Genomic DNA, 18481 nt, shown 5'->3' on the forward strand with positions numbered 1-18481 from the left:
TTCCTAAAACAATTAAAATTATCTGTCTTTCACAATGTAGATACCCACATATTTGCTTAATCCACCTGATATCCTATCACACGTATCTTGTATAAAACATATTTTTGAATAAACCAATTGCCCATTTTAATAGATAAACTACATTGATTTTAATACCTAAAATGTTCAGGCATATTTTATGTCATGTTCTGAAGGCAAACAAGTACCTATAGCATTTATTTTTTCATACAACTTTTATCTGCCTTCCACATGTAATTTGATTATAAAATGTCTTTTTTAAAAGTGATATGCCAAAGGGCTTTATGACATCTGCTACAAATTTTAGCCATACTTTCAGAAAACCTCAATTCACCTAAAAACCTCAAAATAGTGTATTGTTTAAAAAATTGTCCTTATTTTATTAGGAGAGCTGACCAATTAATCCAGGAAGATAAGGATGATGTCATTCCATACTGCATAGCCATTGGTGATGTAAAAAAGCTAGTCCATTTTTTCATGTCAAGAGGTCAGCTTAAAGAAGCTCTGCTTGTTGCACAGGTAAAACCACGTAACTACCCCAGTCACATACATGGATGGGTGAGCATGTAGAAGGGAGAAGATTGTGTTGACTGGCTCATCCTTACGTAATTGACGAAGTCATAAAGGGCTTGGCTTCTGCCCTCCTCCCTGGCCTTCTTTCTCAACATTTGAGAACATACTATTTTTGTTCTGGTCACAGCGAACTTATTATATTTTATTTTATTTTATTATTTATTTATTTTTTTGAGATGGAGTCTTGCTCTGTCACCCAGGCTGGAGTGCAGTGGCACAATCTCAGCTCACCACAACCTCCACCTCCCAGGTTTAAGTGATTCTCCTGCCTCAGCCTCCCGAGTAGCTGGGATTACAGGCACCCACCACCATGCCCAGCTAATATTTGTATTTTTAGTGGAGATGGGGCTTCACCATGTTGGCCAGGCTGGTCTCAAACTCCTGACCTCAGGTGATCCTCCCGCCTCAGCCTCCCAAAGTTCTGGGATTACAGGCATGAGCCACCACACACAGCCGAACTTATTTTAGATCTTTAAACATACAAGCATCTCTGAACTCTAAACTTTACACATGCTGCTGAATGTTATACACAATGCATTTGAACAACTTATTTTTAGTAATAATTCACTTGAAGCTTTTTTTGCTACACACAATTAACATCTCATTTCCCCTCAAATTCTAAGATTATCTCCAAATTATAGTATAAATTTCAAATATTATTTAAGTATACTTTGCTCAAAATAATATTCTGAAATGTGTCAATTATCAACAATTAGCTAAAGAATAATTCAATATTTAATTAAATTCTAGGCTGCTTGTGAAGGAAATATGCAGCCCTTACATGTTTCTGTGCCTAAAGGAGCTTCATATTCTGATGATATCTACAAGGAAGACTTTAATGAGTGAGTGATTTATTTGCTCTGGGTCCATTTGTTTTATGGTTGTCTTCCCTTTAGGAATTTTTGAAGTCTCTATAATTCATCCTTCTTTGTATACTGATGACTTGACTGCCTCAACCGCATTTCTCACCATGATCCAGTTCCATTACAGCATTTACTCCTAGATGAATAGGGAAATTTCAGGCCTGGAGACTCCGTTTATACACATTTTATATAGCTTTCAGAAAAGCAAAATGCATTTTACTAGAGAGATTGCAAGTAAGGCACCTAAACACTTAGAAACTAATCAAACCTATTGGAGAGGACCAATGATGAAAATAAGATAGACTGCTTATTCATGTTTTACTCTAAAGTTAGTGTATGTAAGTTCACAGTAATGTAGTTTATAATCCTATGACCCCAGTATTGGTATCTAGAATACATTTGGTCCTCTTTTAAAGAAGAAATCCTGATAGTTATTTTAAAAAAGAAATGGAAATGAGAATTTTTCAGCCTTCTAACCTTTTTTTTAATCCAGTAGTCTGCCTTCCCCCATCCTTTCTATTTGCTCCTATTATTAACCTAGAAAATAGGATATTTAAACTTTTGAGATACTCATCAAGTAGAAGAGGATCGTGAAATGTTAAGCAAATAATGTGTTGGGAATAATGTATTCTTGCCTGGATCTTTACTGCCATTCTCTGCCATTTCTAAACTTGACATTTTAAAAAGCTAACACATGCTAGCTGTATTTTGGATACCACCTAAATTTTGAAAAATTTCAATTTGACCTGTAATTCTTCTATGCTTAACTTTCCCTGTGGCTGAGTTATAAATTGTCCAATGCAGGATGGTAAGCTTTTAAAATCAGGCTTCTCTTCTGACAGTTGTGGGGATAGAGGGAGATAGAGGCTTATCGGACCATATACTTGTAAAGACCACTTTTCTGATTTATTTTTTCAAAAAACAAGTCTTTAAAGCAAGCATGTCAAATTAAATTTTATTTGGACTTTTTATCATACGTTTTAAAAAGTATTGGTTCGCTTTTATAATGGAATACTTGTGTTTTTATAGAATACACACTTTTTTCTTTCTAGACTCCTGCACAAAGTCAGTAAAGAACTGGCAGAATGGTATTTTCAAGATGGTCGAGCAGTACTAGCCGCATGTTGCCATCTTGCCATAGATAATATTGAGGTACGACATTTAAAACTGGTTTATGTGAATGAAAAGTTTTTTTAGATATGTCATGGTGTTTGAGAGGAAAAGATATGGTGACTTTCTGTGTGAGATCTGGTTTTGCATGTCTTCCAAGCCTGAGTAATTAAGTAATTACCTTCCTAATTAGCACACATAAACTATGAGCTCTTGTTTTAAGCACACATAGACTCTGAGCTCTTGTTTTCTTTTATTTCTACCACAAGACACATATTTATAACAACCTTGTTTTAAACATTTCAACATCTATGAGAAGCACCAGTGTAGTAAAGGGAAGAATCACTGGACGTGGACACAAAATATCTGAGTCTTTTCTCACACATACTGACTTTGGGCACATCATTTAACCCTCAGAATCTCAAATGTCTTCAATTCTAAAATGAAAATATGAATACCTCCCTTACCTATTTCACATATATTTGTTAGGATTATAAGAAAAAATACAAATTAAAGCACTTATTTTTCAGTATATTATTCACAAGTTATATTTTTAAGGTACTTTCCACTTGACTCATTAATTTAATAAGGAAAATGTTAATTAAAGATACAGATTCTATTGTGCATTTATCCTTAGATATATTCGCTTTAGGAAATGATCGATAACTGTATAATCTTAAAGAAGCTCTTAAAAATTTACATTTTTTTCTGATAGGGACATTGAAGGACATATTGAGAATATCGTAGAGTGTTATTAACTAATTATAAAAATAGAATCAAGGGTTCTAAACGCTTCAATTCTGACCTGATAAAATTTTCTGCATGTCTCATTAATAACTTTTCCCTCTGAAAATTGCAATTACTCTTACATAGCTACTTTATAGGAATATTACAGTCAATATTTTATAAGAATAATTGATTTATAGGTTAATACTGCTTTATCTGCTTTATGAGCTTGGAGGGGAATGATGATCCTACCCAGCTTCTATGCAACTGAAGGAAATTATTTTCTTATTGAGCAAGCTTGCTATGGCATACCTGATTCGCGGAAATGAACTGGAGTTGGCAGTCTGTGTGGGCACAGTACTAGGAGAGTCTGCAGCACCAGCAACCCACTATGCCCTAGAATTACTGGCAAGAAAGTGCATGATGATTTCAGTATGGTAAGAATTTTGAAATTCAAAGAATAATTTCATAGTGATGGAATACATTTTTAAAACATTATAAATTCCATTTGATAAGATATGCATTGGGAGAATATAGGATCACCTTGTTTATAAAGGATAAGATTGTGGAAGGAAATAATGATATAACAATGTCATAATGATGAGAACTACCATGGTTGTATAATGAAATCTGCCATGATCCATTCTGAAGTAGCCCAGTTGTCATTCCATAATGTTTCAAGCACTTAAAATATCATGAGACAACAAATGTGCTCTTTAAGATGATCAGAATACATATTCCCACATCTTAAAATTCTGCATATCTACACTTTTTTTTGTCAGATCTTGTGTCCTATTTTAAATTTGGACAATAAAGTCACTTATATAAAGCAGCAATAAAAATGGTTTTGCTGGACACTTGAAACAGGACACCTCCCCCAGACTCTGGCAATATCCAAAGAAAGAGACCCTGGGAATTACCTGGGGTAGCCCGGAAATCCAGGGCAAAGCAATTCCAGCTCGTATCTGCGGAGCCCTGGCCTTAAGTCAAACAATCCATTATTACGGAGGCTCTATTAGGAAATATGGGATTCCATCATTCCTTAGATGTTTACTGAATAAAGATTATTTTAGATTTTTATCTTTTCTTTCCCTCAAATACTTAGACCTCAAGAAGTTTCTAAATGAATTTGTTTATCAGGACTATGACCTTTCCCCATTGCAAGTCCCATGCACACACACACCACCCTGGAGGTGGAGCTATACAGATGACTATAACTATTGAACACTACAGGTGGCAATGATAATAGTGAATGCTAACTAACACTTCTATACTGCTTACTCTGTGCAGTACTTTTTATGTAAAAATTCACTAGGTTCTATGTGGTAGGTTTTAATTTTCCTGAGGTCACAGTAAGTGGTAGAGCCAAGATTCAAAGCTACATAAATCAGCTCTGAAGTTTGCATTCTTAGCTATCAGACTACTTGGGGTGAGCATCCCTAATCCAAAAATCCAAAATCCAAAATGCTCCAAAATCCGAAACCTTTCAGGTGTTGACATGACAACCATAAGTGGAAAATTCCACATGAAAGTACTTAACACAACAATTTGTTTAATGCACAAATTATTAAAAATATTTTATAAATTGCCTTCAGGCTGTGTGTATAAGGTATATATGAAACATAAATACATTTTGTATTTAGACTTGGGTCCCATCCCTTAGATATTTTATTATGTATATGCAAATATTCTAAAATCCAAAAAAGTCTAAAATCTGAAACACCTTTAGTCCCAAGCGTTTCAGATGAGGGATACCCAACCTGTACTACTTTCTTATCTGCAGCCAACTCTGGAAAAGAACAACACTTACATTCTTCTTTTTTGTCTGAATCTGAAGGTTTTATGGTGAATCAGAAATTTCAAAGTTGTTTTAATTTTTACATATGTTTTACAGTAATGTAAGAGCTCCCTTCCCCCACTAAAATGTAGTAGTACCCTACCATCAGTTTAGACTTCAGTGTACTTAATGGTGGCTCTCCTGTGAGAGTATCTAGTTATCCCTCTATCAAGAGCTATAATGGTCAATTACCTAGGGACTTGCCTTCATCTCAAAGCATGAAGCCTAATTCAAATTATTTATTCACGAAGGTGGCTGATTTCATGCTGAAAGTCATCATCAGATGAAAGGGGATTTGTTTTTAAAAAGTGAAGGTAAAAAGCAGTAAAGGAGTGAGCACAGTGGCTCACGCCTATAATCCCAGCACTTTGGGAGGCCAAGGTGGGTGGATCACCTGAGGTCAGGAGTTCAAGACCAGCCTGGCCAACATGGTGAAACTCCATCTCTAAAATACAAAAAAAAAAAAAAAACCATCTACTAAAAATAAAAAAATAAAAAAAAAATTAGCCAGGCATGGTGGCAGGCGCCTGTAATACCATCTACTTGGGAGGCTGAGGCAGGAGAATCACTTGAACTCAGGTGGTGGAGGTTGCAATCAGCCAAGATCATGCCACTGCACTCCAGCCTGGGCAACAAGAGTGAAACTTCATCTCAAGGAAAAAAAAAAAAATTGGCAGCAAAAGAGAAATACAGTATACAGTTGACCCTTGAACAATATGAGGGTTAGGGGTGCCAATCCCCGAAGCAGTCCAAAATCCATCTATATCTTCCAACTCCCTCAAAACTTAACTACTAATAGCCTACTGTTGACTGGAAGCCTTACTGATAACATTAACAGTCAATTAACAGATATTTTGTGTCCTCTATGTATCATATACTGTATTCTTACAATAAAGTAAACTGGAGAATAGAAAATGTTATCAAGAAAATGGTAAGGAAGAGAAATCAATTTACTATGCATTAAGTGGAAGTGGGTCATCGTAAAGGTCTTCATCTACATCTGCTTCATACTGAGCAGTTCAAACTCATAACATTGTATGTTACATAATATGATTAAACATTTTTCAATTAACTGTATGTCTTAGTTACTTTTAAGAAAAAACAAACTTCTTCCTTGTAACGCCCCCACCCCAACAATTCTTTTAAAATATATCCATAGATATGTGTAACAGAAACTAGGGAACAGTTTAAATATGGTGCTGATTAGCTTTATTTTCAGGAGAAATCTGTAATCCTCCTGGCTATTAATAGAGCTGCACAGATTTTTTAAAAGATAGCTACATCATTTATAAAGATGTGCATAATTTTTAAGCTATAAACAGCTCATTTTTTTACATTTACTGTAAAAGTGTTTCTTCGTGGTATTCATTGTATAATCATGGTATTCATATTTAATATTTTCCTTTAGCTTTCCATCTGTTGGATACAGGTATTATCTACTTTTATTTAAGAACATATTTCTTTAAAATATATACACTCCTTTATTTTATTATTTCAATACTATCTCTGTATTAAGAAATATTTATCAACTATTTTCACATTGTTTTATGGTATGCCAATTCACATGAAGCCTGACTACAAAGTAATGAGAAAACTTCCTATAATCACTCATGATTTTATACTTAAAAGTTGTACAATAAATGAACTGTGATTTCCCGCAATACCAAATAATAGCTAACTCGGCTAAGCAGAATGAAATATCTGTTCTGATAGTGAAATTTTATATTTTAGATCATTCAATTGGTCTATGTCATTTTTATATGTACATTTTTCCCCATTTGTGTACTGAACGCTCAAAAAAGAGTGAATTTGATTAAACATTGAAGGAAATTAGCTGGCCTTGATAAAATTTCACTGTATGAAGATATAATTCTACATTAAGAAAGTCAAATTTTGTCTGTAGTTCAATGAAGTTTGAATAGAATTTTAGCACAGCTATTTTATACACAGTAAAAACAAATGATAATTTCTATATTTTCATGGACATTATTTAAAACTGCTATTAAATTTTGATAGGAGGAAACACAAGACATCATTCATACATTTTAGCATGAACAGCTAAACTACTCTAACTTGGAACCTGCCCAATGTAATAGAAAATGTGACAGTTTGGAAAGATATTTATGTGTGATTTTTAATGGCTAGAGGAAAATATGAAAAATTATTGTAATCTTTTATCAATTCTCTTTTGACATTATCTAGAAAATTATTTCTTAGTAAAATGATGAGTTATCAAAATATTTTATGTGAAAAACTTCACTAAAGTTTTTCTTATTCTAAAAACATTAAAGTAAGCCTAATTGAAAATGTTACTGTCCTGATAGTTTGTGACGTGTATTTTTTATTTTTAGTAAAACTTTGGATTTCACACCAGAGCTTGCCAATTATTCTATATTCATTATATTCTTAATTAAGCACCTCTTTAAGTTTTAAAAAAGAATTGATTTACTTAAATGACTAATGTAGATTTTACTGATGTTTTCACAAAGAAGATGAAGTGTAGGGTTTTACTCCCAGAGGCCCCAGCACACGTCTTTATAAATTCTTATGTGAAATATCTCCTATTCTGATGTCATCTCTTCTGTATGGCTATATATCAATTTCTTAAAAACAATATCTTGAATTATTGAAAGTTAAGTGTTTTCTCAGTTATGATGTATGAATCCATTTATTTCTCACCTAGTGATTTGAAGAGGATTTTACAGAAAATATTTTAATATAAATCTTCTAAGTACATACCATTTTATATTTTTAAAACCCTCAATTGCTTTAGTCCACTGATTGGATCTTTAATAAGTAAATAGGCCGGTCTCAGTGGCTCATGCCTGTAATCCCAACACTTTGGGAGGCCAAGGTAGGTGGATCACTTGAAGCCAGTGATCTACTAAATATACAAAAATTGCCCGGGCATGGTGGCACGCGCCTGTAATCCCAGCTACTCAGGAGGCTGAGGCACAAAAATTGCTTGAAGCCAGGAGGCAAAGGTTGCAGTGAGCTGAGATTGCACCACTGCACTCCAGCCTGGGCAACAGAGGGAAAGAGACTATGCCTCAAAAGAAAAAAAAAAGGAAATAAGAAAACTATCTTTAATTTCCACTTATCGTTTAAGAAATATGTGGGATACCCAAAATTATGAACTTAATATTCTCCTGGTTTCACTGATCTGGCTGATACAATTTACCAATATTGACAAGCATAACAAAAGTTGACGAGAGTTAACTTTCACAATGTTTGCTTTATAATTCACTCCAAAGAACATATTCAAAACTACTTAGAGAATTGTTCTGTAATGATAAAATTAATTATACGTATGTTAAGACTCATGTATGTAAAGTTTAGTTTTTAATATTTAGGAATTTATAAATACATTTGTTGTTTATGACCTTTGGTTTGGGTAATCTGCATTTACAGTAGTTTCATAATTAAGTAGGCTATTAATACTGTTTGTGTAAACTGAAAAGCAAGAGTGGTACATTATATGAATTGCCCTTCTTTGAGATAGTTATGAATGTTATTTTTAAATCTTTTCCTCAATGAGGTGTCCCCTTTTGTTACGTTAACAGGAATTTGGCAGCCGATCTTCTCCTGATGATTCCTGATAATGAACTACATTTAATAAAACTCTGTGCTTTCTACCCAGGATGTACTGAAGAGATAAATGACCTTCATGATAAGGTATGCTGATGATATTAAATATTCTGGTTTGGAATGCAGTGCTATGATTTAATTAATTGTAGGTTCAAGCAAATAGAGATGCTTGCAGAGAAACAAATGTATGGTCCCTTTGGGATACCTATGAATACAACAAAAATGTTGTAAAATAAGAAGTAACATTTACTAAACTTCTGCTATGTGCTTGGCACTCTTCTAAATCTTTATGTATATTTGTATCTTCATTCTCATAAAAGTTTGAAAAGCAGGGGATAATTATACAAAGAAAACTCGGAGAAGGTAAGGAATTTGCCCAAATTAGTTAGTGGTGGAGTGAGAATTTCAACTTCAGCAAGTCTAACTCCAAATCCCAAGTGTTTTCCGCTGTACACTTTGCATGTTGAAGTATGTTGTAGGATAATTTTTTAAAATAGACAACTTAGAATCCTTAAAAGAATTAATGAAATATAATGAAATTTACATGCATTTTTCCAAAGTGCTTTAAAAATACTCATCTGCAGAACATAGGAATCTATGCATCAATATTATATATAAAAACAACCAAAATGTTCAATAGGAAAATTATTTATATTAAATTAAAGTACTTTTCTATATTTCAGTGCTATTAATCCATTAAAAATCATGAAGCTCTATTTTTATTGGCATGATACATGGCTATGAAACAGTTAAATAGAAAGCAGATCACAAAACTATGCATATGCCATATGATTTTGGTTTAAAAATAAATGTGAATGTACATATTTATTTATGTTTATAGCATATTTAGGAAGATACACTCTTTTAAGAAAATGATAAGATATAAGTACAGTATTTTCTCATCTTGAACTTCTAAAATAACAAAGTTTTTCACTTATTTGAACCGCGATTTTTTTATCCCTAGTGGGTGAGTATCCCTATTCATTAAGCAACAGATATTTACTGAGTATTGTATTAATACAGATTGGCCAAAAGTGTGTGTGAATGACAATGTGTGGGTGGATATGTGTATGTGAATGTGTTTGTGTTGAGACACGCAAAATACTTGTGAAAGGATAAATATCCAAAATTACCAGTGGGTTGTGAGATGATGGGATATTTTAACTACTTTATACACTTTGCAGTCTGTGAATTATTTTTTTAAAAAGCCATGCTTTGTTTTTTTTAACATGACAACTAAAAGCTATTTTATGTTGAAATTAAAATGCATATGAAAGAAAGTAGGAGTTTTTTAATTATACGTTAACTGGTAGTGTTTGAAAGTACACTAACAGATATCCTCTGAGGCAGAAGGTACAGATGTTAATATCAAGACTCAGAGAGGCTAAATGGCTTGTCTAAGCTTTGAGACTTAAGCTAATGACCTCACTTACTATTTTCAGATTTTAAAGATATTTCCATAAATATATGATCTTAATTCAAACAATTTTATTTATATCATTTGAGACAATTATTTTCTAGTGCATGCTACACACAGTAGAAGAATATAGGCAGTTAGCTAAGACCGCTTTTAATGATACGGCTAGAATATTATTCACCTCGTCTTTTCATCACATATTCTAAAAGGATATAATTAGACTTTCTGGTCAGACTTCATTAATATCTTTTTAGAAAGACTAGTGAGTATGTGTAAAAGTGTTAATAACTGAACAATTTCACAAGTACAGATGCTCCTCGACTTACCGTGGGGTTGCAATGGGTAAATCTATCATAAGTCAAAAATATTCTAAGTCAAAAATACATTTAACACACCTAATCTACCAAACATCATAGCTTAACCTAGCCTTCCTTAAACGTGCTCAGAACACTTACATTAGGCTACAGTTCGACAAAGTCATCTAACACAAAGCCTATTTCATAGTATCTCATGTAATTTAATGAATACTGTACAAAAAGTGAAAAACAGAATGGTTGTGTGTGTACTCAAAGTACAGTTTCTACTGAATGCACGTTGCTTTTACACTACCATGAAGTCAAAACATAAGTTGGGGACTGTCTGTAACACTAAAAACTATATATTCACATATGATGTTTACTTATATAACTTTTAGAATTTTAAAATTATAGGATAAAAATTACAAGGATGATCATCTTACTCTTTCTTCTTCTTATAGTCTAAAATGCTATTTAAATGGGAGTGATTTCTTATTTCCTCTATGCCGTGAGCATATATCAAGGTGAAGAACCTGTCTCTATCTAGCCAAGCACAGTACCTACCATATAGTAGTCGCTTCATAAATAACTGGCATTTCATGAATAAGGATGGGGAAACAATATCAAATGTTACATATATGAGAGCCCCATTAATTCAGTTTGTTGTAATTTGTTTGAGAGAGAGATTGAGCTGTAAAATGTTCATTTTACCTAATTTTTAAACAAGAAATTTGAAATGATTGAATGTATTAATAAAGTGAAACAAACCATGAAACTATTTTATCCACATTGTTTAGCAACAAACTTGAACATTTAAGCTTCAACATTTATAAACACATCAGAATTTGATATAAAAGGTAGCTTAATGCTTACCTACATTATAAGGAAGCAGACCAACTTACTCGAGAGAGGATCAGACTCTCAGTTTTAACAGAAAAAGAATTTTTTTTTTAATGGGGAATGCTTTTTATTTTATAGTAATGAAATTTCATGGATGAAAAAATCTCCATTTCATGGCATTTCAAAATGTCAAAGCTAAAAACTTTCAGAGCTTCTACATTTTTTGTGTCTCTGAAATAAGGTTGCTTTGTTTCAAAAGCCAAGTGACGTTAAATTACAGTGTAGAGGACATGTAATAATGCACACCCTTTATGTTTGGTGCATTTAATGTCGTTTTTGACAATGGTCAGTATATTTTTTCCAACATAATTAATTTCATCATTTGGGTGCTAAATGGCATTTGTGGGTACTAATTCCAGTATCACAATCAGGACAATTTACTTCTATTTCTTTTATTAGGTATTTGTGTGATGGAAAACTACTAATTCATTAACTAATATCCCCTCTTACTGTTCTTAGATCTTAAAGGTATTTCCATAAATATATTCTCTTAATTCAAATAATTTCATTTACATCTATTTTAGACAACTTTAATAAGAAAACCATACTAGGAAAGTTGAAAGTATTTTGTACTTACACTATTGCTTTTATCCCTGTGAGTTTTAGTAACATTGTTTTCAAATCAATTATTTTCTAGTGCAAGCTACCCACAGTGGAAGAATGTATGCAGTTAGCTGAGACAGCCCATGCAGATGACAATATATTTGAAACTGTAAAATATTACTTGTTAAGTCAAGAACCTGAAAAAGCCCTTCCTATTGGTATTAGCTTTGTTAAAGGTAAGTAATTAGTTGGTAGTAGAATTTAAAATATACTCATTTATTTGATCTTTGTTTTCATATTGATGATTGTTTTAATTCATTTTTGCATTGCTATAAAGAAATACCTGAGGCTGGGTAATTTATAAAGAAAGTAGATTTATTGGCTCATGGTTCTGCAGGCTGTACCGGAAGCATGGCACTGGTATCTGCTCAGCTTCGGGTGAGGCCTCAGGAAACTTTTAGTCATGGCAGAAGGTGGTACAGGAGCAGACATATCACTTGGTGAGAGCAGAGGCAGAGAGAAGGGATGAAGAAGGAGAGGAAGGGAGGTGCCACACTCAAACAACCAGATCTCGTGTGGACTCAGAACAAGAGTTCACTCATCACCAAGGGATTGCACTAAGCCATTCCTGAGGAATCCACCTCCATAATCCAAACACCTCCCTACTCCAACATTTGGGATTACATTTCAACATGAGCTCTAGAGAGGACGAACATCCAAACTGTATCAATGATCAGCCTTAAAATCAAGAACTAGTCATCCTAAATTTAAAAAGGAGAGTGATGCTGATGTGAAATATGGCATCTCTTCTGATTTTATGGTGTGGGGACCTGAGAGAGGATAAAATGGAAAATACTTGTGATCTAGAAAATAAAGAGGTAAGTAGGACTGACTGACAGAAAATTAATTACATACATTAAAAATGGATGAATACATTTTGAGACTGTTATTTAATGAATCTTCCATCTGGTTTAATTTTTCCAGAATACATTAGTAGCTCAGACTGGACTTTGGATACCATATACCCTGTTCTTGACCTACTGAGCTATATTCGTACTGAAAAATTACTCTTGCATACGTGTACTGAGTGAGTATTTTTTATGCAAAATATGTAAGTGAATCTATTTGATAATTTTAAAGTGGCTCCATTGTTTTTGGTATTCAGATCAGGAAATAGGATTATCTTGGATAGGTAGCTACACTTGTAGAAATATTGTATTTTTGTTTGTTATATATATTTTTTTCTTTGTTTTGAGATGGGGTCTTGCTCTGTCGCCCAGGCCGGAGTACACTGGTGTGATCTCGGCTCACTGCAAGCTCCGCCTCCTGGGTTCACACCGTTCTCCTGCCTCAGCCTCCCGCGTAGCTGGTACTACAGGCGCCCACCACCATGCCTGGCTGATTTTTGTATTTTTAGTAGAGACGGGGTTTCACCATGTTGGACAGGATGGCCTTGATCTCCTGACCTCATGATCCACCCATCTCGGCCTCCCAAAGTGCTGGGATTACAGGCATGAGCCACCGCGCCTGGCCATTTGTTATGTTTTTAAGAAAAAAATGTAGAGGTCAACTTGAAACAGAATATTAAATATTAGTGGTCCCACTTAATGATATCTGGTATGTGTATGTTTATATATGTACACACACATGCACACCTGGTTTAAAGAAAGCGAGTTCAAAGCTTTTGGACCTCAAGTCCTTAAGAAACGCATGGTCATATTTATTCAATATCCATTGTGTGCAAAGCACCATACTGAGCTTGTGGGAAAGAAGTCAAATGCTAGAGAGTACAAAATAGACATCATCCTGGATTCAGGTGCTGTTAAAAGACACTATTATCTATATAACCAAAGCCCTCAGAGACTCTTGTATAATTTGCAAGGGAGGCTTTGGGCTCTTTTTGTTTTAAAGCCTATATGGAAAAATGATGCAGCAGCCTGGGATACTGGCTAACTCCCTCAGCAGGAACTGCAGAAGACATTCTTTACCGTGAGTCTACACGGTATTCCAGGACTCCCTCCACCTGACCAAAGGAGCTATTTAGGGATGAATTACATGAAGAAACAGCCAGGAAATAGAGAAAAACAAGCAGGCAACAGTGAAATACTATTTAAATACGCTTATTTTATAGTCTAATTGATGGTATAGCAGAAATATCTGAATAGGAATGAAGAACTGATGAATAATTTTCCTTCAGTGTAGAAAATTTTCTAAACATCTATTGCTATAAATGTCACCTTTCAGAATATACAGATACAAGTACAGGAACTGTGTATCAGAGTAATGTTCTATGCCTCAAATTGTGGAATTTATAAAAATAAACATATTCTCTTTTAGAGCTCGAAATGAGTTGCTAATATTATGTGGTTACATTGGTGCGTTACTGGCTATCAGAAGACAGTACCAAAGCATTGTTCCGGCACTTTATGAGTACACAAGGTAAAAAAGGTTTTTTCTTCCATCATGACATTAGAGCAATTTCTCTTGCTAAGATAGATAGTCTCTAAGTGGATTATAGAAAGTATCAAATATATTATTACAAGTATCCATCTATTTACTCAGCATGTGCTTTATAATAAAGCAGCACATAAATTAGGGATGCATTGGGCTGTAAATAATAATAATTTGAATACTAGCTTAAACTCCTAGGGTTTATTTATCTTTCATGTCAAGACACTTGAGACAGGCATTCTAAGGCTTTTACTGCCGTGCAGTGATTTCTTCAAGGACCTGATACTCCCTTCTTTCCACTATGACATTTTTGGATTATTTCCTCTTGCTTGAGTATCCCATGGTTAGAAGATAGATGCTAGCCCTCCATGAATTACGACTGCATTCTAAGCAGGAAAGAGGTAAGAGTGAAAGATAGAGACCACAAAGGACTTTCTCCTGGCAAGACCATTTTATTCAGGAAGGAAAGTCCTCCTTAGGGTTTTATGCCCACATCTCACTAAAAGAAAATAGGAAACTGAATATTTTAGCTTTTCAATCTCTACAGCAGAAAAGGCAGAGTAAAGGGAGTTTGTAAGTAGCAGGTTACTTACTATTTTAATATTTTATATTCAGGCATAACCTGTTAGCCATACTCCTACATTTTCTAACAACTTGTTTAACTTCAGCCCTCGTACTTAAAACTTCTTATACTATAAAATAAAATTCACAGTGCCTTCCATAAAAACCTACTTCCAAGTCTAGTAGTTAGCTAAATGGCTTAATAGGTGACCATTTTAACAAATGCAGAGGGTCTGTGGTTAAGCAGGTTTTTGTTTGTTTTTGAGACAGTCTCGCTCTGTCGCCCAGCCTGGAGTGCAGTGGCACGATCTCGGCCCACTGCAACCTCTGCCTCCCGGGTTCACACCATTCTCCTGCCTCAGCCTCCCGAGTAGCTGGGACTACCGGCGCCCGCCACCACGCCCGGCTAATTTTTTGTATTTTTTTAGTAGAGACGGGGTTTCCCCATGTTAGCCAGGATGGTCTCGATCTCCTGACCTCGTGATCCGCCCTCCTCAGCCTCCCAAAGTGCTGGGATTACAGGCATGAGCCACCGCGCCCCGCTGGTTAGTTTTTCCGAGTTCATATGTGGCAGAGGATTCTAAGAGAAACAGGTTTTCTCATTCCTAACTTCTCCCTACTGCATAGGTGAAGCACTAGCTGTCTCCTAGTACAAATAAGGAATGATGTGGAATTAATACTATCAGCATGCTCAGGGAAAAATCTCTTTCTACATAGGTAGCGTCACCCAAATTGGAAAGCAACATTTAACAGTATTAAAAGATATTATAGGAGCAGTAGGATATACCACATAGATGTAAAATAATGTTTAATGAAGTATGTTCAGCTATATATAATGATAAAAGAGAAAAATTCTCAATTAAGCATTAAATTAATATCAAAAAGAAAAAGAACGGTTTTTATTTGCAAAGGCAGGAGAGACTTGAGAGAAAGTGACTAAGTTTAGGGAATGTGTTAGCTTAGAAAGAGAAATTAATAATTTCCTAATGTTACAGAATGTATCGTCTCTGACAATGCCATCTTTGTTGTCTTGCTGCTTATAATTATTTTCCTGACCCACTAAATATGTCAGTCTCCAAAGTTTCATTCTCTCGTCCTCTGCTTCCCTTTTTCCTCCTCTCCATCCTACTCTCCTCCCACGGCTCCACTCCCTCCCCTCTCCTTTCTATACGGTGTCCTTCAGAAACCTCACCACTTTTTAGCTTCACCTGTCACCTCTATGGAAGTAACTCAGTGTCTTATATTCAGGCATAGCCTACTCTTCAAACTCCTATGTGTATATTCAGCAGCTTGCTAAACTCCAGCATAAAAGTCAGTATGCTCAAAATTCAAATCATCTTTCTTCTCAAATCTCCTTCTCCTGTGTTCTCTTTCTGTCATTCAAGATTAAATGATCAGGGTCATGGTTAAGTGTTCTCTCTCACCGTGGCTATTATTTAACATCACTTAACTTGTCCACCCATTCTCCATCCATTATGCAGTTCATTTATTTATCCACTCACTCATTTATTCATCCACCCAACGTTTATTGAATAACTTTGACTTGCCAGGGACTCTGCTAAATATACAGGTGAGCATATATACACATATACTAGAAAATATTCTATATGTATATTATATATAATGTATAATGTCTGTATACAGAAATATATAAATCTAAAATCACATTTAAAGTTTGTTTGCTTTTTCTCATATCTTAGTTTTTGATATCAGATGTTAATTTCCTTTTCACACGTTCAGTCAGCTATTAAAACGTCGGGAGGTGTCAGTACCTTTAAAAATTGAATATCTTTCTGAGGAATTGGATGCATGGAGAGCTTGCACACAGTCCACCAACAGGTGAGTAAATATGATATAGAAATTGGAATGTAGAAGGTATTTGATGTTATAGACAAACTTGTTGGAAGTATGTGTGGTCTCATTAATTTTAGCAGAATAATGAATCTTGATTTGTTTGGCATATATGCAGTAATAATTTACAATACCGTACTTTTCTGCCATTTAGTCCTTTGTTTTACTATAAATTAAGTCTGAAGGTGATTTGTCTCCATCAATAAAGGGGAACTAAATAATCATCAGGGATAATTTCTAATCTAAACATCAAAAATTCTATGATTCGACAAAATGAAATTTTGACATCTGTTGAAAATATAGATCATTAGAAGACTCTCCGTATACACCCCCTTCTGATTCACAAAGAATGATTTATGCAACATTATTAAAGAGACTAAAAGAAGAGTCACTGAAAGGAGTTATTGGACCAGATTATGTGACTGGATCAAATCTTCCAAGTCATTCTGATATTCACATTTCTTGTCTTACGGGATTAAAAATCCAGGTAAAGCCTAACATCAGACATAACATGCATTTCACCATTTTACGTGTTTACTTTTTGAAATGATATCTTAAAATAAGCCTCATTTGGATAAAAGTAGGTAATTTAGGACTGGGGCCCAGTAAGGAAATATTACCTCTAGTGCTTCCATAGTTAGTACAAGTGGCCTCTTTCTGCTAAAAATAAATTCAGATACAATCATTGTACTGACTCTTACCACAGAAGCAATTCATGTAATATGTATACTTAGTAACAAATGATATGTATACTTTGTAACAACTGTGTTTGAAAATACATATAGGTCATATCCTGAGGGAAATTAAATAAGGGAGACAAAGCAACAGTCAACAACAGATGATTATATCACAGTAGATTACATTCACTTTCTAGTCACCATCTGTGATGTATAAAAACAAAGCAATTAAAACCTGAGAGATGTATATTATATTGTTAATATATTGTGCATGTTCTTACATTGAGTTACTGACCTTTTCTGCAATTAAAAATTATTGGGATCAATCATGAGGGATGTCTAATAGCCAAGGATTGGTCCCTAATGTACAATCAAATTAATGATGATGAATGATACCAGAGCCTCCCAATATGACCCAGGGGTGCCATTATCTCTAAGAAATAGAGAAGTCTTTATTGTCTTAGAGCCAGGACTAGTTGTAGGTGTCCCCATGAAGTAAACAAAGCCAAATCCCCTGAAATACAAATTGAGACTATGGATTAGACTAAAAGATCCTGACCTCCCAAGGGCTGGACACGGTGGCTCATGCCTGTAATCCCAGCACTTTGGGAGGCGAGGGCGGGTGGATCACCTTAGGTCAGGAGTTCAAGACTAGCCTGACCAACATAGAGAAACCCCATCTCTCCTAAAAATACAAAATTAGCCGGGCATGGTGGCACATGCCTGTAATCCCAGCTACTCGGGAGGCTGAGGCAGGATAATCTCTTGAATCCAGGAGGCAGAGATTTTGGTGAGCCGAGATCGAGCCATTGCACTCCAGCCTGAGCAACAAGAGTGAAACTCCGTCTCAAAAAAAAAAAAAAAAAGATCCCCACCTCCCAATAATATACACAACTTATTGAGCAAATTCTTATGTATTTCTAATGTAATGTAAAAAGTCACATTTCTAATGCTTCCATGCTAGGCCAATGAAGAAGGCAGGTTTTGTCATAGCCACCCAAAATAAATGAAGTAGCTGGATACTGATGTAAACCTTAACTGTAGCTTGCCACTGCAAGCTAGTTTAGTCT

At 34.7% G+C, this 18481-nt stretch overlaps 1 protein-coding gene across 5 annotated transcripts in view; it reads left to right on the forward strand.

The window, feature by feature from the left end:
- WDR17 (WD repeat domain 17) overlaps positions 1 to 18481 on the forward strand; it is a 112967-nt gene that overhangs the window by 89941 nt on the left and 4545 nt on the right. For 2 of the 5 annotated variants that reach the window (XM_032148947.3, XM_032148949.3), the window contains 11 exons: positions 405 to 537; positions 1342 to 1433; positions 2507 to 2606; positions 3588 to 3727; positions 6536 to 6556; positions 8691 to 8802; positions 11966 to 12107; positions 12856 to 12958; positions 14209 to 14310; positions 16624 to 16722; positions 17038 to 17221. In XM_032148947.3, the coding sequence (XP_032004838.1) occupies positions 405 to 537; positions 1342 to 1433; positions 2507 to 2606; positions 3588 to 3727; positions 6536 to 6556; positions 8691 to 8802; positions 11966 to 12107; positions 12856 to 12958; positions 14209 to 14310; positions 16624 to 16722; positions 17038 to 17221 (1228 nt within the window). The remainder of the gene's footprint in view (positions 1 to 404; positions 538 to 1341; positions 1434 to 2506; positions 2607 to 3587; positions 3728 to 6535; positions 6557 to 8690; positions 8803 to 11965; positions 12108 to 12855; positions 12959 to 14208; positions 14311 to 16623; positions 16723 to 17037; positions 17222 to 18481) is intronic. The other 3 variants (XM_032148950.2, XM_032148948.2, XM_032754542.2) reach the window with 2 other exon arrangements.

The sequence above is a fragment of the Hylobates moloch genome, unplaced genomic scaffold, assembly GCF_009828535.3.
Source record: "Hylobates moloch isolate HMO894 unplaced genomic scaffold, HMol_V3 SCAFFOLD_3, whole genome shotgun sequence".
In the NCBI taxonomy this organism is placed as follows: domain Eukaryota; kingdom Metazoa; phylum Chordata; class Mammalia; order Primates; family Hylobatidae; genus Hylobates; species Hylobates moloch.